This window comes from Pangasianodon hypophthalmus, chromosome 7 (genome assembly GCF_027358585.1).
Source record: "Pangasianodon hypophthalmus isolate fPanHyp1 chromosome 7, fPanHyp1.pri, whole genome shotgun sequence".
NCBI lineage: Eukaryota > Metazoa > Chordata > Actinopteri > Siluriformes > Pangasiidae > Pangasianodon > Pangasianodon hypophthalmus.
Window position 1 is genome coordinate 8803603 of NC_069716.1, and position 25087 is coordinate 8828689.

Here is a 25087-nt window from a genome sequence, read left to right on the forward strand (position 1 = left end):
CAAGATGTGGTAACACGATGGACAGACACAGCATGCGCCAGACAATTCATGCTTCAAACACAATACAGAGGGTGACAAAGAAGGAAAGAAGTGAAAAGAATTATTTTCCTGTATACCCAACACACTCACCATCTTCGGTTGGCACATATATGTTGAGGTACAAACAATCCTCATTTTGCTCCTGTATATACGTGGCGACTATATCCAAGTTAAAAGTGAACCAGATGGGCATCATGATCTCAGGCACGGCGTTGTGGATGTTTTGTGGGCATACGGGCGCAAAATGTGTGGCATTCTTAATGCCTGACCATGATGAGGGCGGCTCAGGGGGCAGGAACCGCTTCTCAGCCACGGGTGGTGCGGCGTAAGGCACGCCCAAGTACTGGTCCACGGGGCCCAGGATCTCACTGGGAAGTGGAACACGCATACCGCGTAGCTTCCCATAATTTGTGTTCACTGTGGGGTAGTAGCTCTGCGCCCATGCCAATGCCAAAACTGAGCAAAATAACCATATCCACGGCCCGGTGGCATGGCATCCAGGCCAAACCACTGAAAGCCGATTCCTCTGCGCTGTTGGCCACATGGTCTGTGAGAACACAAAGATGCCGACAAACACTTTCCCTCAGCACGTGCCTCCGTCCTTCAGGCCCTCAACTCGTATTCTTGTCATCGGCCACGAAGGAGGGGCTACGTGGCTTAAAAAAATGTAAAAAACACGCGTTCTTTATTCCTGTTCAGAACTGGGTGTTTATTCGCTGTCTAGTCCTCGTGTCAAATCTTCTGTCCTGCATGTGGGAAAAAAAGGAAAGGAATTAATGATAATTGTCAAATAGCTAAGTACTCCCATTTGTATTTCTTTCTCCTTTTACTACATTGTCTCACTTTTATGGACTCGGCATGTGATTTGTGGTGCCACTATAAACCAACACTGTGGTCTAACGCTGCCAATCTATACAATCCAGAGATGGCGTACATGATGATTAGGGGTGTATTGCAATACCAATATTTGTATTTGTATCTGTTTAGTGCTCCAAATATCTGTATATGCATCTGTATTCAACTTTAACTCCCAAAGTGGTCGGGTGTAACTCAGAGGTTTTTTTTTTGCTGTGTCTGTAGGACCCCAGACCCAGTGCACATCTCTAGACTCAACTGTGTGCTCCGTCAACCTTTCTGACAAATAAAAGGAATAATGCATCTCCTATTCATGTCTTTATTTCTGTCTGTCTGAACACATTATCTGTTCATTCTGAATAAGGTATTCATATTTGGTTACATCCCTACTGAGAATAATCATCTCTGTACATATAAATTACTGCACAAAAGTCTTAGGTACATGCAAAGAAATGCTGTAGAGCAAAGATGCCTTCAAAAATGATGAAATTAAATGTTTCTACATTTAAAATAATACTATTAAGAACAGTAAACAGTAATAAATGAAACACAGTCATGCTTTGCTTTAAAAGAAATTAATAGTCTCAGGTACGATTTGTGCAGTTTTGTAAGGAAATGAGCTGTAAGTTTTACTGAGCATCTTGCAAAACCAGCCACAGTTCTTCTGGAGATTTTGACTGTCGTATTTGCTTCTTATTTTTGCTGCAAAACCCAGCAGCCTTCATTATGTTTTCTGTCTGAAAATTGGTCTCTTACATAATAAGCTGCTTTCTTTACTGACATACACACTTTTTTCTGTAACATTTAATTTTGTGCTGGAAAACTAGTGTTTGGAAATCCAAAAAGTTTTTGTACTGACTCGATAATGTAGAAGTCATACAATTAAAAATCTATAACAGAATTTGTAAAAAAAAAAAAAAAAAAAAAAAAAAAAAAGGGTGCCTAAGACGTTAGCACTGTACTGTGTATACTGTACACCTTGCACCACAGATAAAAGGTCCTTTCCTTTAATCCTTTAATCTTCTCCTTTTATCAGTCATGTAGAATGAATAAAGGTCCCACCTCCACTACTACCACACCTGAACCTTATACATGAAGACGTGTGAAATAACATTTGCAGCCAAAGCTCTCTGGGCCCTTCTAGAAAGATCACATTTGCAAATGCTATAGGGGCACTGTGCATTGTAAATGCTAATCAGTGTCGGAGTGAAGGGAGTCCCTTGCGGAGTGAAACTGTGCTCCACACAGTACTGATCAATTTTCAGTTCTTAAAGCTTAAGACCTTCAGCCCTCAGCCATTGCTCCATGGGCCTGGAATGAGAAACAGAAGGAAAGGCAGAGTTTTAGGGCTGGATTTTGCATCGCCAACTGACTATTTAAATGATTTATAATGTATTGGCACCCTTTTAAGGGTATACCGTCCACCTGGGAGAAGCAATATGAATGTTTCCTCGAGGTGCACTTATCACCGAGTCACAGTTCTCTCTTGCTCAAAGCCTTCTTTTGTATTCCTGCACCTCATGCATGTGAACCTCATCTAAACACACTTATCACCCTCAACGAAATGGCCGGTGAGGGAATGTGAGGCCCAGAGGGAGGGAGTCCACTTAAGCACAGGTAACACAGCTCAGCTGGTACATCAAACCCCGTCCAATATGCTGTAAACATGCTTTTTTTCCCCTTTCAATGAACTGAAAGATACTCGGAAAGAAAGAATTGATTGCTTCTGGTTCCTTTGACTAAAGCCTCTCATTACGTTGGTGATTTATAAATTATTCTGAAGATCAATGTAACTGACAGACTCATTCTCACTAAGCTTCCATTTAATTTAGGACGTTACCTGCTGACATTTTAAAATTGAGGCTATGATGAGCAATGCTGCGTCAAATGGCAGCTTATGTCAAATACAATCAGATTATTCATGCTCATATCAGGTCTCAAAAAGAAGCATGTTAAAAGCTGTGTATAGCCAGTGCCTGTCTAATCGCAGCAAAATATTATCTGGTGTGTAAATGGCTTTGCAGCTGTGTTGTATTTACTATGATGAATTAAGCAATTGAGCTGGAGAGCGACTCAAACTCTGGTGTTGCACTCAGTATTAATCTGCAAAAATGGAGCCCATCGTTCTATAAACATGCCAGAGGATGAAATGCACAGCCTGCGCTCATCAGAATCAACCATAACAACCATGTGGTAAAGTCACGTGACTGTAAGTGATTCTGAGCACCTTCTGAATTCTTGGCAAGGAGAAAAGCACAGAGCAGTTTTCTCCAATCAGTTTTCCCAGAAAGTATTGAACGTCTCTTGTGCTTGGCCTTGAGGCTAGTCGTAAATACAGGCCACAGACACACTGCCCAGGCTGGGAGGGGTTATTAGTGGTCACGAGCTCCTGTATGTGCATGCCATTATATGTTTTCTCTTTCTTAGTCTCTCTCCTTCTCTCTTTCCCTAGCTTCTTTCAAAACATGTCAGACCTGCCACTCATCCACACCGTAGAACCTCCATGTCTAAAATATATCTGACAGCTCAAAAAAAAAATGTTTTATGTTTTATGATACTGTGCCAGGAAGAAATCTATGCTACATTTGATGCAAGCTTCGCAGCTCCATCCACTAGGAGAGGTTCAATGATTAAGATTCCTGTAACAAAACCCTTGGGTTTTAAAGTAGTCCTGGTGAGTTCACAGCCAAATCACCGGCGTTAAGTAAACACCTGCTGTGTACATTTGAAAACAATGTCGCTACACTGCTCTTTAATATACACTGTAAGTGTTAAAGCTGGTAATTTTGTTATTTTTGGCTAGGGCTGTTGTAGTGCACTTTAATTCGCAGGGCATAGACCTATGGAAAAATGACCAAACCCTCCAGCATACAATGTGCAGCAGTGTCTGACGTAGCTCACCGGAGCTCATTTAACACTGCTCATTCCACTAGTTTTGTATTTCCTTCCATTTTTATAAAACAGGAAAATGGTGCTATTTTGAAGAAAGCCACTTTGCTGAATGGCATTAAGTGCATTTGTTGGCTCTAAAAGGCTTATTTTTATTTTCAAGAAATTGCTATTTATTCTTGTTAACAAAGTGCTGTAAAAAGAAGAAAGTGGTAAGTCTGAAGAAAACCACTTTACCAAAGACACTTAAGTCCATTTGCTGGTCCATTACAGCTTTGAAAGCTTATTTCACCTGTTATAGTTCTTTGTACCTTCACTGTGTGTATTTGTTTCTTTAACCATAAACTTTTAGACCTTGATTCATGTCCTGCAGTACTGTTTAATAATCATTTTATTTAAATAATACATCAATGTTCAATGCTAATGTTCATGTAGTTTTTGCACAACACACACTCAGGTGTATTAGAGGTATTAGTTTGCCCAAGGACTTTTTTTAAGTTAAAAAGTAATTATGGACTCTGGAAAAAAGTAGGTTGAACATTGCTGTGAGCACTTCAGTAACACCTATTAATCATAACTCCGATTCTGGCTGGCAGCGAAATGGCACACTGCACATGGTATGATAGAGAACAGAAAGAATTGAGCTGGTGGAAAGCCAGCTGAAAACCTTGAGTGCCCAAACGATTGTTCTGCACAAAGAACCTGCCAGTGTTTTCCAAATTGTTTTTCAATTTTTTTCACTTTGAAGAGAGCAGTAATCAACAATGACCCCTGTGTTCAAAGTGTCACGGTATTTGGTCCCAGCCTGCTGTGAAAAATGTCGCTTTTTATCAAAGAAACTGATGTGTTACGCAAATAATAAACATTTGTGAAATGTCAAAATATATTTCGCATTACAAATAATCCTGGCATGAAAAACAACAGTTACTGCATTGCTTAATTTTGGCATAATTTCGAGGGCAAGTCCAGATCTCAACTCCAAGCCCATGCCATTGTAGCTAAGCTGCAAGTGACACTTTTGTAAAATTCACTCCCAAAATCCCCTTTTAAAAAGTGAAAGGCAAAGAAAGATTCCTGAAAGGCTCAACAGGCAGCACAAGTGTTTTCCTGTATTGTATTTCACTCTGCCCGAACAGTTTTAGCTAAAAAAAACATTATTGACATTTTCTGCCTCATTTTCTGCCTATATAAAAAAGAATTCTATTCAATACATCATTCAGTGTGTCATGTCGCTTCTTTCTAATCTCTCAAGGACAGAAATGTGAGTCACGAAAGTGGTAGTAGAGTTTGGTGGACGAGTGCAAATGCTTAAATCACAAGAAAAAAAAAAACAAAAAAAAAATCCAATCCTTATACTTAACCATCCACTGTGCAAAGTCATCTGGATCTGGAATCATAAGACCACTATCTTGAGTTTGCAAACAAACAAACAAATAGATTAATTAATTAATTAATTAATTAATAAAAACAAAGAAATGTGATCTTCCCATCCCTCTATCTCTCTGCACAAAACCTATAGCCTGTTTTGAGATAGGACCACAGACTGGACATAAACAAGGAGCAGACCAATGTTCCTCTATCTTTATAAATACAAGCCTCAGTCTTTTAAGTGTATAATATTTGAAGACATATATCCATTTAATTTTAGCTTTCTGTGTCAAATGAAAATGTCACCAGTGACAGAAAATGCAGTGCAATCTATAGTCTAGCTGTTCTGCAAGCTGTGTGAATGCAAAACAGATGCTATTGTATAATTTAGCAATAGAGTAGTGCATAAAGTGTAATTTTCTTTTAACACCAGCATCGCCAGTGTTGCTTCCCGACACATCATGCAGTCAAGTACTTATAATATAATGTTGGATTTTGTCAGGTTTTATTCACCAGAAACCATCATCATTTATATATTTATGCCTTTTGCAACATTGCATAAACCCAACATTCTGCTTCTCAAACAATTTAATGCATCACGGCCAGGAACAAACCAGATTATTAGTTTGCATAGATGAAGGTTAATGTACTCCTAAACGACCATTTTCCAGGAGAGAGACGATCAAAGCTGTTCAAAGTCAAATTAGAAACTTCAGTTGCTAACTACCTGCGCTCCAGAGGGGAATGTCTGTTCTCTGTGACTTTCATTTCCCAGCTTCAAATGCATCTAATCCATCGAATGTCATATATTATTATACTTTTATGATAATAGTCACCTGGGTTATCACGATACATTTCGAAACAGTGGTGTCATCTCCAGAAAATAAACATCATCGATCACAAAGTGTCAAATCGGATTTCACAAAGTGAAAAAGAAGCTGATTTTAAAATGGATTGGCAAGCTTAGATATGTTTAATTAGATATTTCCTTGCCCCTCAACATTTTAATGCTAGTATTGATCTGCAGTGGACCAGCTAGACAGCATGATAGTTCCTGAAGTAGGATATTTAAAGAAGCTATTAATCACTGAACATTACTCAGGGGACATTTTGAAAGGGCAACAGGGGTTACAGAAGATTCTTCACTAAATAGGTTTAAGAGTTACAAATAACATATAATTTTATGTAGACATTTAATGTAAAAAACAACAAATGGGATTAAACAGACTGTTTAAGGCTACGTGAACAAGCCACGCTTGTGGCAATTGCACTGTATGCTGTCAGTGACTTCTTCTTGAATTTGCTCTAGTTTGTAAGAATTATTTGATGGCACTAGAACTTGAGTCTGAGTATTTTCTCTCTAATGCCAAAACCTATGCAAATACATGGTAGAGACCTGGCATCACAAAATCAACCAGACGTCCTCTGGAGTCATGGAGTCCTTTTCAAATGCTCTGAACAGACTGGGGGTGATATGGTTAAAATAAATAAATAAATAAATAATCATATTGCAATTTGTGGTAATACCACTGTATGTATCATGAAAGTTTTACTAAGGCTCCACTAACAAAGTGGAGACAAGCCAATGGAGGCATCATATAGTACTTAGCAAAAATGAGTACACCCCCTTAGCTATTTCTCAGTGAACACCTGAACAATTATTGGAATTTTGTCAAAACTGAGTTTTATTAAACATTTGTTTCATTAAAAACATAAAAACATAGGTCACCAACATCATTAAGATAAGAAAATAATAAATTTTATTCAAAGGAGGTGTTGCAAAATTGAATACACCCTACAACAAATTCTACCATCTAAAATTTTGTATGGCCTCCATGATTTTTAAGAACAGCACCAACTTTTTCAGACATGGAGTGAACGAGTTGGTGACATACTGCCATTTCTATCTTTCTCCATTCTTGGAGAATGAGCTCTTTCAGAGCCTGGGGGCTGGATGGAGAATGATGCTCGATTTGTCTTTTCAACTCCCCACAGGTGTTCTGTTGGGTTGAGGTTGGGTGACATGCTTGGCCACTGACTCACTTTCAACCTGTTCTTCCACAGAAATGCAGCAGTGACCTTGGATGTATGTTTTGGGTCATTATTATGTTGAAAGAGTGTCTGGCGACCCAGGGCACAGAGAGATGGGAGCATCTCCTCTTTCAGTATTTCGCAGTACATCTGTGAATTCATGATGCCATCAATGAAGTGTAGTTCCCTGACACCTGCAGCACTCGTACATCTCCACAGAAGAACGCTGTCATCGCCATGCTTTTTTTGTGGGTACCATGCATTTTTCATCATTTTCGCCATACAGTTTGAATGTCATCAGGTCCAAAAAGATTTACCTTTTTCTCATCAGACCAAAGTATGGAGTCCCAATATTCTTCACCTTTGTCAACATGGGAACTGGTGGCTTCCTTCACGGAGGACACCCTTGCATGCCACTCCTCTGCAGCATACGTCGTATTGTGTCACATGAAACATTGACTCCGGTTTGGCTTTCTACACCTTTAGCTAACTGTGATGAACTTGCATGGTGAGTTTCCTTAACTCTTCGTAGCACAAAACGCTTATCTCGAGGTGTTAGCTTCCATAGACAGCCTGGAAGTCTCAGAGAGCTTGCGAATCAAAAAGTCCACCCTTTTTGAGTTTTTGAATCCCTTTCACTACTGTATTCCGACTCATTAGCAATGTTTTTACTAATTTTCTTGTAGCCCTGACCTTTTTTGTGTAAAGAAATGACTTCTTTCTCAAGTCTTGTGACATCTCTCTTCCACGTGGTGCCATTATTGTGAGCAGTGAATGGGAGGGGATTGAATGGGTTAAATACCACCTTTAATTGTCAGTTATTTGGTAGTCACCTGTGTGATGATTGATTAGACTCACCTGTTGTTGAATTCCTGTTAATTAGCATTTTATCAAGTTTCATTCCTAAAACTTTCATTGGGGTGTACTCATTTTTGCACCATGGTCTTAAATCATTTTGTTAAAAAAATTCCAATTTTGTTTTTTGTATTGACAAATCTCATTGGCAACCATTAAACCAGAGCTGCTGGAATATTTTATTGTATAGGATCCCATAGAACGTATTATTTGTAAAGAGAGACAGATGATTTTCTGAGAAATCTGTTAGTGTATACTCATTTATGCTGGGAACTATATCATCATATGTGATTTTGTCTAACATTTTAACTTTCGTTATGCACACACACACACACACACACACACACACAGACCCTATGAAATGTATAACTCATTCTATAATTCATTCTAAAGCAAATTTTAACATTGCTTTAAGAACTTACACTTCCTTTCCATTAACCGGTCCTTCTTCCGTTTTTCTTTTTGTGGGCCTGACTTACGCAACGTCTTAGAGGTTCTTCATATCAGAAAATGTCTGTAATTAGTCATGAAGGTTTCAGTGGGTGTGGAAGCTCTTACTGTGAAAATGCATAAGACCAAACCATTTTACAAAATAGAAAAAATTCTTATCTGATGGGTTGTGAACTATGTGTAGGCGTACATTTTTTTTTTAACCATATTTTGATTGATTAAACATATCTCAGACAGTTTTATTCTACAGGTCAATTTACTACTTAACTCTCCTGAGCTCCCCCATGCTTCCCTTTGTCTCCCCATATCCATGAGGCTGATCAGCCAATACTCACAGCACTGAATTGGTTTTGCGTCAAAGATACATAAAAAAATTGAGTTTGGTGCAGCCATAAGAAATACTGTACATTCATTTGATACATAACTAAGATGATGCATAACAAGGCTGTTTCCTGGTTTCACAGCTTTCCCAGGTTCTTCCTCTTAATTAATGAGGTCACCAGCTCCTGCCCTTGCTCTATAATAGAAGTGAAAACTACTATCTGCTGAATGCGTCGTTGGAGCTCCTCTGGGACGTACTATACCCTTGGCCCAAATAAGCGCAATATTCTCTAGCAAATAAGCTGAAAGAGAGACATTCATTAGATGGCAGTCTAGAAATTTACAGCTGATTAAATGCATTCGGGAAAAAAATGCCACAAATGCCACGTGCCATACTAAAACCACGATGGTCTGATAGTTCTGTGTAGATCAAATTTTGTATAATACCATAATCTAAAAAAAAAAAAAAAAAAAAGATTATTGGTAACCAAACACGAATACATTATTCATAATGAACAGTTAATGTAATCTAAACAGATATACATACAGAAATGAATAGGAGGCACACTATTCAGAATTTTTTTTCACAGTTCACTGGGATACCCTGGGATGCAACAAAAAAGGGAAGATCCAGAGTTCACAGAGACTACACACACTGACAATGCTTGCATTTCTACCTCTGGGCTTTTTTTTTTCTTTTTTTTTTGTGTTTCTGGGGGCACATACAGTTGAGGTCAAAAGTTTACATTCCCCTTTCAGAATCTGCAAAATATTTATTATTTTACCAAAATAAGAGGGATCATACAAAATGCATGTTATTGTTTATTTAGTGCTGACCTGAATAAGATATTTCACATAAAAGATGTTTTCATATAGTCCACAAGAGAAAATAATAGTTGAATTTATAAAAATGACCCCGTTCAAAAGTTTACATCCCCTTGATTCTTAATACTGTGTTGTTACCTGAATGATCCACAGCTGTGTTTTTTTGTTTACTGATAGTTGTTCAAGAGTCCCTTGTTTGTCCTGAACAGTTAAACTGCCTGCTGTTCTTCAGAAAAATCCTTTGACCTGAACCAAAATTCTTTGGTTTTCCAGCATTTTTTGTGTATTTGAACCCTTTCCAACAATGACTGTATGATTTTGAGATCCATCTTTTCACACTGAGGACAACTGAGGGACTCGTATGCAACTATTACAGAAGGTTCAAACGCTCACTGATGCTCCAGAAGGAAAAACCATGCATTAAGAGCCGGGGGGTGAAAACTTTTTGAATTTGAAGATCAGGGTAAATTTAACTTATTTTGTCTTCTGGGAAACATGTAACTATCTTCTGTAGCCTCTGAAGGGCAGTACTAAATGAAAAAATACGATATTTAGGCAAAATAAGAAAAATGTACACATCTCCATTCTGTCATTTTTATAAATTCAACTATTATTTTCTCTTGTGGACTATATGTAAACATCTTTTATGTGAAATATCTTATTCAGGTCAGCACTAAATAAACAATAACATGCATTTTGTATGATCCCTCTTATTTTGGTAAAATAATAAACATTTTGCAGATTCTGAAAGGGGTATGTAAACTTTTGACCTCAACTGTATATATATATATATATATATATATATATATATATAAAATTATTAATAAATTATTATTTTATCTCTTATATAATACACACACACACACACACACACACATATATATATATATATATATATATATATATATATATATATATATATATATATATATATATATATAATTTAATGCATTAAAGCTGAATATAGATCTGGATATTTGCAGCACAAAATAGATACAGATAAAGATAGTTGCATTACACTCCTACATGGTACCAAAGGAAAAGCTGGTTAAACAGTGTTTTATAGCCTCAGGGTTTGTACTGTGATGAATACATATCATCATATAGGTTTTCGTGTCACTGCTTTTGGACACAGCTAATTGTATGTTTTCTCATGGCCTTATGGGAATTTTGATCTAAAGGCTTATGCTTCCTGAGTGTTTCTCCTGTGTATAATGTCTTCAGTATCGTAGGTAGTAATATTTAGCTTTGATATTTCTTTTAAACTGTTTCACGGTCAATTGCTGATAGCAATGTGTTCTCTGTTGTTGGGAACAAGAAACAATGTGTCACATGTGGTTTTCTATAATGTCCTGCAACACGGCCCTTTGATGATTTTATAACTTTGATGGATAAAATACAGTTCATGCTTTTCACCCAAATTCATAGGGCTGAATTACATGCAATTTGAACAACCTTGCAAGCTTTGTGGCAAAATAGCCTCATACAGAAGGCTATATCTTTGGGCTCTGTTTCAAATTAAATAATTTGTTTGCTTTGTCTAGCTCCAACTCAGTATGGCTTTGTTTGGTCTGGCAGCATTATTATTCGGAAAACATAAGCCTTATTTCGCAGCCGTTTCGTGCCTGAAATCAACATGACCTCAAACAAGGCTACAAGAGTCTGTCTCCTCAAACTCACTGATTGACCTTTTAGAAAGGACTCTTCAAAAATCAACTCCACCAGCGCATGAATAATTGCTGTTAAAAAAAGAGCCAGATGTTAACTGCAAAATTAGAGCGCTATTAATAGTATACATGTCTTGGCATTTGCAGGCAACATTCTGTGGCATGTTAACACTAATATGCAGAGAGAGGAAGTGTAAAGAAACCAAAGCGCAGTGTTAATTTTTATTTTATTATTATCATTATTTTATTGTATTTGTATTTTTTTTATATTATTGTATTATATTTTATTTTGGGTAGAATGTAGAATGTAGAATGTAAATATATATACATATATATATATATATATATATATATATATATATATATGTATGTGTACTGTCTGTCCTCTGATTCAAATGTTAGCATCAGAGAAATGTAAGATTTGGTAAGATCCACTTTACCTGAGATTACAGAAAAAAATAAATATTGTCATACAGACCTGAAAATATTTGATGCATGGCAAATGCCAAAAAGGACCAAATGCAGAGCAGGATAATGTGGCCATTTACATGCAAATGACTTACAGTTGCAAAGAAGCAAGCAGAGATTGAAAAGAAATTTGCAGTGTCAATATGTGTTTTGTAACCGGCTTGAATCTTGAACCCATAACTCATTGATGTGGAAAAAAATGTGGGAGTCTGCAACAACAGAGTGGGTAGAATGCTTAATTCCTCATCTACTTAGAGTGAAGGAAATGTAGGAAGGAGAAACCACACTATAACTTCAGTCTAATATATAGATAAAATTCTAGATAGAATTTGCCTTTCTTTGTTAATTATTATAAGTATAATTAGCTTTATTGGGCCTCATTTATCAAGTTAGATACAAAGAGATTTATTCGTAAATCATTCATAGATGCATTTACACAAGAAAACCCTGTAATTTCTGGAAAAATGTTCATATCCTTCTTGTGCTCCTGAGTGTGTAAATGTATACATACGAAGACTAACTAATGTAAACCCTGACTGATCAACTTCATAATCATATAATTTGCATGGAATTTTAATATTTTTCATGCTGTACAACACTGGAGAATGTTGGCCAAAATATTTATAACAATTTTATAGTAGCAGTTTCCCTGTATGACGTGCTTAGTGTGCATGATCACCTGATCATTTACAGTGTAGTTCTTTTTTATCCTCCATTTTCTTTTCACTTCACTTAATTTTAATTCCTCACTTAATTCAGCTTTTTGTAATTTGTCTCTAGATTTTGACCTTTTCAGGCGCTGTTACACTGCTGCATATTTTTTATTTGTATAGAAGTGAATCAAAATAACTTTACGCCACTTCTGTTTTTTCTTTCACAGTTTAGTAGTCATTTCATGTTTCCAGCCCTCTGTGTGCTTGACCTTTTATGGAGTTTTGTGGGTGTCACTAAATGCAAATGAGCTGTGTCAGAAATGCACATTGCACTTTGCAGATGATGAACACACGCAAGCGTGTACGAAGAAAATCAGCGTTTCCAAAATGTTTGTAAATCCAACAGAAAATTTCAACAGATTAGTTTACGCAAACATTTACACACAACTTTACTGAAAGACTGATACATGAGGCCCATTGTGAGCATACAACAAAATCCAGCACAGAAGAGCACAGGAGAGATTCATTATGGCATATGAAATAATTTTCATTGGTTACAGCAGACATGGTAATTATTTTAAAAGATTCAGTCAAACATTCAAGATGACTGCTGTATAAATGGATATTATCCATTGTGACTGGGTGGTGTTCGGAGGTTTTTCCACAAATGAATCAGGAGTAATTTGTCGATATGCTTCCCTGTGGAGTACATACATGTTTCCTGTATCTTCCTGATTCATTGGTATTTTATTTGATCTGTCAGTACAGATGTCTGCATCTGAATTGCACAAAGGCAGGAAGCTTGGCATCTGCATACAAATGAGCCTCCACGGCTCTTCTTATTTCCATTATCAAGGTTCTGGTGATTTTATTTATCAGAAAGATTTCATTCTGTGTCCGCGGCTGATATGTATATTGTCTCTGTGAGTAACGACGTTCCTATCCAAACAGAGCTCGTGTCTTGGAGAAAAACATGCAGAGACAATGTTTGCTGGTTTGATATTGATGATTGTGGCAAAATTTAATCTTGACAAGCTTTAATCAACATGAAGCAGAATCGTGAATGGCGTCAGATGGCTGCGAAAGAAAAAGAAAAAGTGTGTCACATAATCCAAAGAAAGGCTAAACAGCACTGCACATTAAAACAACCCCATTGGGGAGTAAAGCTTCCATCAGGGATGTTAGCCAGTGGATTTAGGGAGATGGAAGGGGATTACTGGACTGATATCAATCATTCCAGCTGAACCAACAGCTCATTTAAACGTATCAGATGCATTGGCCGCTCACTTAGTTTAGACCCAGCCAGGCTTCCAACACCACAGTTGGATTTCGCAGCTACCCCCTGAGCTCTTAAAAGGTTAATCTGAAATTAATGCGTCTTCCTGCACTATTGGGAATTCAAAATTGCTGATGGGCAGTGGGCACAGGTGAGCATGCCAACATGGGGATTTGAGAGCTGTTGGTGCCTACTGTCTACGCTCAACTGTTGAGGAATTGGGTTGGAGTTGATTTCTCTGCTTTCAGCCTGGCGCTGAGATGAGATCCAATAATGAGCTTGCCCGGTATGCAATGACAGCTATGTCATGAGTTTACCTTCTTAAAAATATCAGGCAAAAATAACTTAGTGTGGGCAAGCAGTTGAATGACGGAAAATGTAGTTCATTAGAAGTACACCAATTTTTTTACTGCACATGTCCAAGGACAGCACAGCACAACTTCAGTGTCACAGGAATATGACCAGCCATCCTTTTCCTTCCTAGTCATAGCTAAAGGGAAGCGTTGCCTTGCTGTTTAGCTTTTCTAATCCTATTTGAAAGCCTGCCTCTGGTGTGGGTCTTCTTCTTAAATTGGCTTGAGGCCAATGTGATTGATTAAAGTAGTGTTACCAAGCTTTATCAGGCTGCCTTGAATTTAGAGCTTCTGCCAAATCTATTAGGTAATGCATCCCTTGTCATTGTACTTTTCTGTCTGAAGGGGTTGTAAAAGTGAAAGAGATATACTGTCTGACTAGGGCAAAACTGAAACTAAACCTAGTACAGGCTAACTGCGCTTCCCATGTGTATTTCCTGTGGTTACTATGGTATTACATTTTATATTGCCACCAGATAAATCTTGGTGAAGTCCGAATACAATAAGTCAAACCTGATCCTATTGAAAATCTGCGCGAATTCCAATGAATGGTAAATTTAGCCGGATTTCGTACAAATGTAGTTAAAATAAAATATACAACCACTTGCCCCACACCTTGGTCCAACCTTAAATATACGACAAGTCACTATTCATAGGAGTTGACTTGTGCAAATTCTTCCTAACATGATCTTGATCCTGTTAATAATTCAGATAAAAGGGAATGAAAAATAACTGCAGTGAAAGTGATAGAAGTTATGGCTCCTGTGAGGTTTAAAGTGTTAAAGGATGTGTATGGCCGATATTATGTTAGGGTCACTAGGAAAAATATAACTGCCTGTGAATTGAGGGAGCGGCACCGTTATTACTGCTGACTCCTACGAGACTCGGTTACAGCTCTTAGGACTGTCTGCTGCTGGTCATCATTCACAGATGCTCACACGGACACACAGCTTTATAATGATCAAGAGAAGAGTCAGACACCCATAAGGCACTCAGACACTCACAGTCATCCAAGCTAAGAGTGTCTGGCGCCACACAAGTCACTCAACTCTGTCCGCTCGTGTTCAGACTTACACCAGCCTTTTCACAGCGCTGTGCCCTTTCACCTTCATACTCTGTTCACATACTATAAGGTTTGGAATAACCATCACTTTTGAATTTATAGCAATAGAAATATAACATATAGCTTATAATACTCAATATGTCATATTATATAATCTCAAGTGTTAGCAAATTGTAACGATGGGCTTTTTTAATCAATCTTTTAGTAGAAATGTGTGTGAATGTTTTTGTACTCCAAAACAAATTAAAAATTCCTGTCAGATTTACAAGTTTCATTAACACTGATTCTTTTGCATATTCACATACATATGTTCATCAATGCCAATCATCCCATTTCATCATCATCGGTATACGACTCAGGAGCTTCTGTAGGATCTTGAATGTTTTTCCGAACTAAATCTATTTTCATGAACACCAGTTTTGTTTTTTGTTTAAATGCTCTTGATTTACAAAAAATGATTTACAAAAAAATAATTGCTCATATTCAGAGTGATAAATGAGGGTCGTTATTTACTGACCCCTTTCAGATTGTTGTAGATGTGACAGGGACTCTGTGTGTGTGTGTGTGTGTGTGTGTTTTATCTATTCATTTGTTTATTTTTACCACTTTCAATTCACCATATTACTTTTTAGAACAAACAGCCTCGAACGTCATCTCTGTTACATACATGAGCACACTATGGTAAGCACCTTACCAAGTTTCATGCTAGAAAATTGGTTTACTTTTGTTTGACTTTTAGTAAAAAAAAAAAAAATCTAAAAAAGGTCATTTAAATCCACACATGGACTAAATGTGAATTCTGAGACCCCCTTGATATTTTTCATGAAAATATTACTTTCTCTGAATGTACAACTATCAGTGAAATGGCCTTTACTATTTAGGTAGCACAACACCATGCTCATTATACAGTCAGTTGAAAGAAATGAGCCCACTTGACCAAGAATACTACTCACAGCTTGTGATTGACATACTACTCTTCTTTTTTTTACACATATACATAACTCACACTGAAATGGGAGAAAAGCTGCGTCTAATTACAGATTTATAAATGCTACACTGCAGGTGAGACGCCAAACTCGATTCATCTTTTGTCATGGGACTAGTGTGCAGATGGAATGTTGTGCTATATTTACTCCACCCAAGGACATTTTACATCACGACTGGAAATGAGAGGTGACAAAAGAACTGACAGTCACTGTAACAATATGTGATTCACTTCTATGAGAGGTATCCAAAGGACAAACAATCAGAAAGGCAGTCAGGCAATAATCCTCTTTTCTTTTGGTAATGTGTTAAAGCTGTCCAGTATCCTCTATCATTGCCTAAAATATTTCATTCCTTTCATTTAATTGACCCGGAGTTATTACTTTATCTGCAGCCTAAGCTATTGGTTTAAAAATGAATTCAGAATACTAATTATAAAAATAACATACAGCACAGTCCCTGCAAAAATGATTAGGAACAATAAGGATTTATGAGTCTAAATACTTTTTCAATTATGGTACAGCTGAAAGTGAATGTCTGGCTATATTGAAAAGTGCCAGCTATCATGAAAAGTAAATCGAAAAAAAAAAAAAATGAGGAAAGAGGAAATGCAGATGATTTCATGCATGGGGTCATTTCTAATTTGCAAGTGGGAATTGGCAAAGAAAGAGATTGAGTATTTAAAAAAAAAAAAAAGTATAATAGATCAGATTTTTCCCCCTTTCAGCACTGACCTTAGCTGTAAAAGCCCTCCTAAGACCATTCATTTGTGCCTTTATTTAGCACTCTCAATTTATTTAGAGTCATGAAGTGCAGGGACGTAATGTTTCACTTAGTTCAACCGTAACATGCTGGTATAGGTAACAATGAATGACGCATTAGGTCAAAGAGTCATGGTAGCATTTGTTGGCCTTACTATTCATTTAAATCGCTTTGCTTACAGCACAGTTATACTAATTAACTCCCCTGCAAGGTTAATTTCACATAACCTTCATTTTAGAGTTCAGAGAAGTACATAATGTGTGGATGATGTACAGCATTTTTCAGAAAATTTTTAGCTGAAATTAAGATTAAGCTGTACGAGTGAAGTATGTGAACGAATTGATTGTTATTAGTTTTTAGATTAGAATTAGATATCAACGTTGGTTTTGCTTACTATGGACCTTACACTGTGGTTGAATTAGTTGTTCATAGGGATGTAACAGACTATTAATATTTTATTAGGAATGAATAGATAATGTGTTCTAAACAGATACAAAATACAGCAGGAGACATACTATTATTATTTTTTTCTCTTCTTGCCAGAAAGGATCACGGGACATTAGAACTGGGATCCTGCTGGATTCAATTAAATAGCTGCAGAAGTGGCTTTTTTTACTTTCATGCGGATGTGTGCGAGAGGTCAGATATGAAGCTTGCGGGACAAAGAAAGCCATATTTACAGCATTCATTCATTCATTCATTCATTCATTCATCCTTATGTCTGATTAGGGTTGTGGTGGCTTAATTAGGCTACTAGTTTGTTTACATTTTGGAAAATAGAACCAACTATACTGATTAAAATATACTGCAGACAGCTACAGACAAAAATAACCGTATGAGTGGGATTAAAAAGTCCTGCACGAGTGATATGAGGTTGAGGAACTGGCAGAGCCAGGATTCACACATCATGCTGACAGTTCTGGCATTTCTTCCTCTGGGTTTTTTCCCATTGTTTACGGGGGCATACAGTGGTAAAGTTCATATTTAATAAAAAAAAAAAAAAAAAAAAAAAAAAAAAAAAATAAGAAGCACTAGTTTAAATCCAAATACACATATGAAGATAGTGTGTCATTGTGATACACCCCTATTTGTTAAATCAACAACCTTCTACACTAGTAGGGCAAATCATCACAAATCTTTCTACTGATCTTTATCTTTAACTTGTGTAAAATTCTGGCCAAGCTACTCCAGGGTCAAATGCTTCTCTCTCTCTTTCTCTCTCTCTCTCTCTCTCTCTCTCTTTCTCTAAAACAAACAGCTCAGTGAAATGATATCGAGAATGTGTATGTGTGTGTGCATGAAACAGAATTGAATTGGCCTCCACCGCCTACAATGTGTGTGTACAAGCAGAAGACAACAAAGGCAGCAGGCTCCGTGTGGGTAGCACTTCCTTCCCTTTATTAAAAACATCAAAGTATGTTACAGTGCAAAACTAACAGCTCAGTGAAAGTAGGCCAGATCCAAAGACTAACAACAAATTCTGCCTCAAGTCTCTCAATCTTGCAATATGAAGGAATATGAATAAATGGCAAACAAATAACATTTATTTAATTCACACTAAAGCTCAAATATCTCATGTAACACTGAGTGAAAAAAGTGAAATCAAATCAGACTTAAAATCAAGGCATCAGATTACAATAGATGACTTTTTTTATAAAGCGACGACAGAAATGACTATGCATAATAGTTTGCAATTAAAGCACAGAAGACTAGAATTTCATTAAAATAATAAATTAAAAAGATTGAATAGCTTTGTTTGTAATGTTCCTCCCTAGTAAGCCAATATGAATTTTAACAAGGGAATACAACCAAGACAATATTTGTCTTAAACACTTTTTTGCAACAATAGAAAGAGTGCCTTTCCAACCAAATGTATTACCTCCAAGGCTACGTCAATATTCTCTCACAGTCTAATTGCCATAAGCTTAAGTGTAGATGTTAAAACAACACATTAACCTGTACATGCAAGTTTTGTCTGATATGACTTTAATGGATTAATGGAAGGTGAAGAATAAATATGCACTCTGGAGCATGACACATACTGGCACAACAAAAAAATGTGTGTGTGTGTGTGTGTGTGTGTGAGAGAGAGAGAGAGAGACAGAGAGAGAGAGAAAGAGAGAGAGAGAAAGTTGTAATCCTGGCACATTAATTGCAGCTGCTCCCAGGCTGTCTCTCTTATTCCCTGTTTGTTCCTCTCTTGAGGCTAATGCATCAAAGAGCTGCATTAGTAGAACTATCCAGAGATGCAAACACTTAAACTAAACATGAAAAATATCTCAATTATTTAAAGCTTTACACAAGTCTGCTATTTATGATTCATTTTATATAGTATATAATGCATTTACAGGGTAAAACATATTTTGGAAGTGCACTGGTTCTGTATTTATGTGTGCGCTAGTCTCCAGTGTATTTCCCTCTACCAGTATGTTCTATCAATATCCCTGGCAAATGCAGTCCGAAGATTTGGTACCCGTGGGCATTTGGGGCAATAAATCTTGGCCAGAGGTTGTGTGGGCTTCTCAGATAAATAGAATGGGCTGTGTTTTATTGCCGCTTTGCTTGTTTTAACGTTCTGGATTTGGGGAAGTGTGGTGCTGTCCTTGGTGCTGAACCTTCCTCCTGTATTTTCAGATATACACATGACCTTACACTGTACTTAACACTGTAATTATAATGTAACTGCACATACTAATCATTACATAGAACCATATTTCAAATGCTCAGTGGCTATAGCTTGTGTTAACCTACAGTATGTCCACACTAGCATCAGGGCGTCAGGTGACCGTTCCTTTTCTAAACATGGAACTGCGATTTCAGCGACAGTGCCAAGCGACAAAATGACAGCACGACAAGCAACACTGAATTAAGATTTTTCTCAATTCTGTGCAAATTAGACAAAGCGACAAATCTGAACAATCAGCTCAAATAATTCCTTGGAGTAATCCTATGGCATGTGTGGCTTCAATTTCCCACTCACAACTTTCCTAAGTTCCTACCTGCAGTTAGTCCCCATTTACTGCTTGTTGCACAAAAATGAAAATATAACCATGGTTTCATCATATACAACCTTAAATGTGTATAGTGACATTGCAAAGAAATATATCATGGAAGGAAGTAGCAAAAATTGGTGAGTATACATAGAGTAGTTAGTACAGTTAGCTTGCTTTGCTAATCTGCCATCGAAGCTAGTACAAAGCCTACAATGTAACTTAAATCAAATGACCAATTTTCACACTGATTAGTGCATTATATAATTTTTTAACTACTTACCTTTAGAAGCTATATAAACACTGGACTCAAATTGTTTTTAGCTGCAGAATTTGCGTCATTTCATAGCAGCTGGACATCCAGTTTCAAAGACACTGAAAGTAAAATGCCTTTAATGCTGCTTGACTTTTTTTTTTTTTTTTTTAATACATACGAACTTCAGGTCACCGGTTTGATTTAAGGCTCTGTTGGTGTTTCACAGATCTACTCGTGCATCAACTAGTCCCTGTCTTGTGTCTTGTGCTGTAGCTTTTCTCTCTTTATGTGCCAGCAAGGAGGAAAATGGGCCAAGGAGAGACAAAGCCAAGAACATTCCCCTGAGAAACACTCCACATTTCCCACATCCTTTGTTTTAAGATTCAGGACTCTGCTTTTCTCGTTTGAAAATACAGGAGTGGTAAAGAGAGACACGTTTATGCATGGTTAAACTTCACATTGATAGGAAATGTGTATGTTGGAGTATCTACAGACTTAATCTCCATGGCAAATTTTGACCGTGAGGAAACAAATCGCTGTAAGATTATTTAAATTCTTGTACTTTGGAATAAGCGATCCACCACACAGGTTATTATCATTATAACCACACAGGTTAGGATAATATGTATGCATGTACGCATACATGTATGTATGTAAGAATATATTTATAATTTATATTTATATTTATATATACTATAACCCTTGTGGTAAATGCTTTATCTTTGAAACATTCAGAACTACATCAAACAAGATCACATTGGCTTTTAATGCTTCTTTTTAGGTCCAAATAGCCCCATTTCCAAAATTTCAAAATTTCATTTGTAGGATCAAGGCTCTTATTTATTAGCCCTGTAATACAAATATTTCAACGTAACACAATGTACAGTATCTATTTGTTATGTTGGTAATTCCAAAGTTTTTGCTTTCATTTTAGTCATTGTTAAAACTTTAAATCTTTTGGTCCTTTGTATCACATAGTGTTTGGACATTTTTTTTTGGAAATCACTATTGATGAATATATCTATAATGCATAAATAATAGATAAATGTGCCATATAGAGAAGCAGACCAGGGTGTACCATTTATAGCGGTGTAACCAATTTGATATTAGAATAATTTTAATGAGTAAGAAGTAATTTGTGTATGATTCCAGTTTAACAACTAAAAATCAATACGCTTGAAACGTAATTTAAGACAGCTTACTTTAAAGCTTACTTTAAATCAATGCATTTACTTTCACCCAAAAAAGGAGCAGATTAAAGATGGCACATGAGAAGCTTGAAAGGTTACACTTTTGCTTTCTTCAGCAGTCATTGATAAGTCAATATGGATTTAGAAACTAAATAGAGAAAGCCGCACAAACAGAACCCTTGTGTCTCAGTTTGCCAAAAAGATAAAAGTATTTTTACACACTTTTTAAAATATGACATGTCTGGTACTTGTCAGCTTACCTCCTGATTTGACTTGGCACACAAACTATGTAATGTGGAGATGTGTGTGCCAAAGAAAGACAATTAAAAAAAGAAAATAAATAATGGCAACACTTTACAATTAATGAATATTACTAAATACAGTAGTAAGCATTACTGAACAGATAAGTAACACGCCTAGTAACCATTAACTACCTGCTGAATTCTCAAATCTGATTGGTTTGACTAATTTTCTGTAATAGCAGCTCTGACGATAGTTTTTGTTTCACTAATTCTAATATGTTATTATTTCGATTGAAACAACTTACACAGGGATTTGTATGGCAAATACTCCATTAAACGGATTTGAAAAGAATGTGTTAAGTGTTGCTATGGTTCCCTAACATTAAATGTAATTTAATGTAATTAAATGGATAAAACATACATGTCTTAATAGATAAAACAAGGAGAACTTGATACCAACAGAGTTGATGGTAGTGCCTCCACTGTCAACTCGTCCTTCTTGTTACTAATTTGTATGCCTCATATACTCTTGAAATATACTTTAAATGGGAAGGAAGCTATTGAAGAAAAACTATTTCAGACATTTGGCCTTGCTGTGACCTTGACCCTGTTTGGGTCTATTCCAAAATCAGTTCATCTGCTGGTCACAATGATAATTCCATATAAATCCTACAAACATTCAACCACTCATTCCTGAGAGAACGCACCTAGCGAGGGAGGAATGAAAATGGTTAGTGTTGGCGAATTGCTGTGGTATACGAGGAATAAAACACTTCAGGATGTGCTGTTATTAGAAAATCAACTTTGGTGTGGCATCCTAGCACCATGGCATTGATTAATTTCCTATAACAGCGTGTCCCATCATGTTTTATTCCTTACTTTATTAATTAATACAGTAATAGGCATTACTAAAGAGTTAAGTCAATTAAAATTACTTACTCCAGTATGAAGAAATATTTATTATAAGCATTATGTTTAGACACTTGGTTTCATTTATCCCATAACATTAACATTAGGGTCAAAGATGTGTTCCAGTACTGCTTTTACCATGTGTTTCTCTACTTCCCCTTGCTATTTCTCCTTGAGGGAGTCCCTCCTGCCTTCAGGGTATTCAAAAATTTAATTAGTTTGTTAGCTCGATCAAGTGACGTTTCTTAGATAAGCCAACAGAGGCCTAAAGGATACAATTTGCCTGGAATCTATTGTAATCGAATGCAATTTCCTTTTCAAAACAGGAAGAAAATGGCAGTGCAAATGTACATGTAATAGTGTACTTACTATTTATCTATCTATCTAAAGCTTAATATTTGACTCCCTACATTTACACTGAATTTTATGTTGCCAAATACTTGACAAGACTGCTGATGTAACTTTACTATCTTATTTTGCTAGCTGGTTAGATAACAGGCTAGCTAATGAGCAAACCAATTAGTTATCACTCAAGAAGATACTTATTAGTCGATATCACAAATTAAATAGATCAAATTGCAAAGGCAATTACACTGTGCTCTCTGCAAAGAGTGAATAAATCTTCCCCTTGTGCTGCAAGTGACCACTCCTCCCACTTAGCTGCAAGTGTAGATACACACTTCCAAATCATGATGGAAACTTAATAAAGGTCCATGAACAATACTAAAATTCAGGCAATTTTTTTTTTTTTGTGGAAAAGTCCAGGCATCCAGGCTGGTGCATTCGATTTTATCATCTGTTTGCACATGTCCAGAGGCTAATCCTAGCTTAGCCATCTTCTGCTTGGCTGCTGTGCAGTGAACCTTGTCAATCGTCCCTCTTTTCTATCTTTCTTTTACTCCTCTTTTCCTCTACAATACTCTCTGCAGAGTGCCTTCTCTAGCCTGCTATTCCACTCTTCAGAAGTGAGCTGTCTACTACCATTATAGCTCTGAAAACATACACTCCTTGGGCACCCTCAAATTTTCACAGGTGGCTTTTAGACAGCCCTCTGTTAGCCAAGGGGGTGGAAGTAATTCAAGGTTAAGGTAGAAACCGAGGTGAAGTATTGGATAGAAAATGGCTAAACGATGTCCTGTAGCTGTTGTAATGTGGCCAGGCGCAAATTAGTATTCCACAGCCATTTTGTGGGATATGGATTCTCTCATTACCATTGATGTGGCCATGGACTCGAAGTGAAATGGGTGCTTATAATATATCCTCGGCTAAAGGTGTTTTCATTGCTTATAAAATGCTGTATCTGATCCTTCTGTTGCCCAGCTATGTCAACTGCCCATTTCTTTATGAAAAGTAAAGATTAGGTTGCATCGATTGGGCTGGTTCTCTGTGAGCAGATAATAGGAGATGTTGTAGCACATCCAGGTGTAAATGTAATGGAAATGCATACATATTCTTTCATGCACCGACACACACTTTCTTGCACCCACTCACAGGCAGTTTCTATGCCAGACAGACAGAGTCTTGGGAGTTTCTCTAATGACTCTATTTTCTTGTCTCCTTCACCCAGACCACTGTGACACTGACCCAGAACTACTAATTCATCACCGCACACATTTTAAGCACTAAAGGCAAGCTTTCTATTTTTAAAATAACCCCGATTCTGAGGTAAGGACACATCCACCAATATTGGGTGTGGTACGACATCGTAATACAAATGTAAGGTGAAAATACACTCGAATAGCCCGACAGATTGTTTGATTTCATGCAAACTGTCTTGACAGCACACTAATGGTGAGACATACAATCGTGTAGTGACCTGAAAATTTCACAAAGGTTTTCCTGAACTGAAATATGTTTCTCTTTTGCGTATATATCTCAATCACAAGTTCTATCATTTTAAAGCCTGGTTACATGCATTTAAATATTCCATTCCGATTTCATTAAAAGTCACCAACACACCAATTGTCAAAAAGCAAATGCTTTATATTCATTTAAAGTGCATTAATGACAAATAAAGCATAAAAACAATAAATATTACCCTAGAAGCTATGCCTATCTCTATACACACCTTTATTTTTTTCAGAAGTCCCTCCCATAAAGCCCACATTTAATAATTTTATCCTTTTTTTAAAAGGGCAAATAACCTTTATAGATTATTAAAATTCACTATATTTACATTATAAACTAGCTTTGGAGTCTTCAATAACTCTGATGCCATCTCTTTATTATCCCAATAATCAAATGTTTACAATTAAAAAAAAAAAAAAAAAAACTAGTTATCACATTGATCATAAGCATCATCCACATCAAGTGTCTCTAATCATGAGGTAAATATCGGACACACAGGAAATGCCAAACAGGAAATGCCCTGACTGGCGTCATCATCGCTCTCGACTAGACTGGTCACTGCTCACACACTATATCACATTATTATTAGCGTTCATTATAATATTACAACTTTGTCTGCTGCTATCTCTACAGCGACGGCGTGTGTGTATCATGGAGAATCTGACAGCTGGACTTTATACTGCTTAGAAGCTGAATCTATTAGGTTTATGTCTGTGTTTATTATGCTTTTGGTTATAACTTTATAACCAAAAGCATAAAAAAGAATAACACTGACTGCATGAGGAAAGCACAG

At 36.7% G+C, this 25087-nt stretch overlaps 1 protein-coding gene across 2 annotated transcripts in view; it reads right to left on the minus strand.

Moving 5' to 3' along the window:
* Positions 1–25087, minus strand: part of nlgn3a (neuroligin 3a) — a 160429-nt gene that overhangs the window by 119712 nt on the left and 15630 nt on the right. For both annotated transcript variants that reach the window (XM_026940522.3, XM_026940523.3), the window contains exon 2: positions 130–785. In XM_026940522.3, the coding sequence (XP_026796323.1) occupies positions 130–583 (454 nt within the window). In that variant the 5' untranslated portion in view covers positions 584–785. The remainder of the gene's footprint in view (positions 1–129; positions 786–25087) is intronic.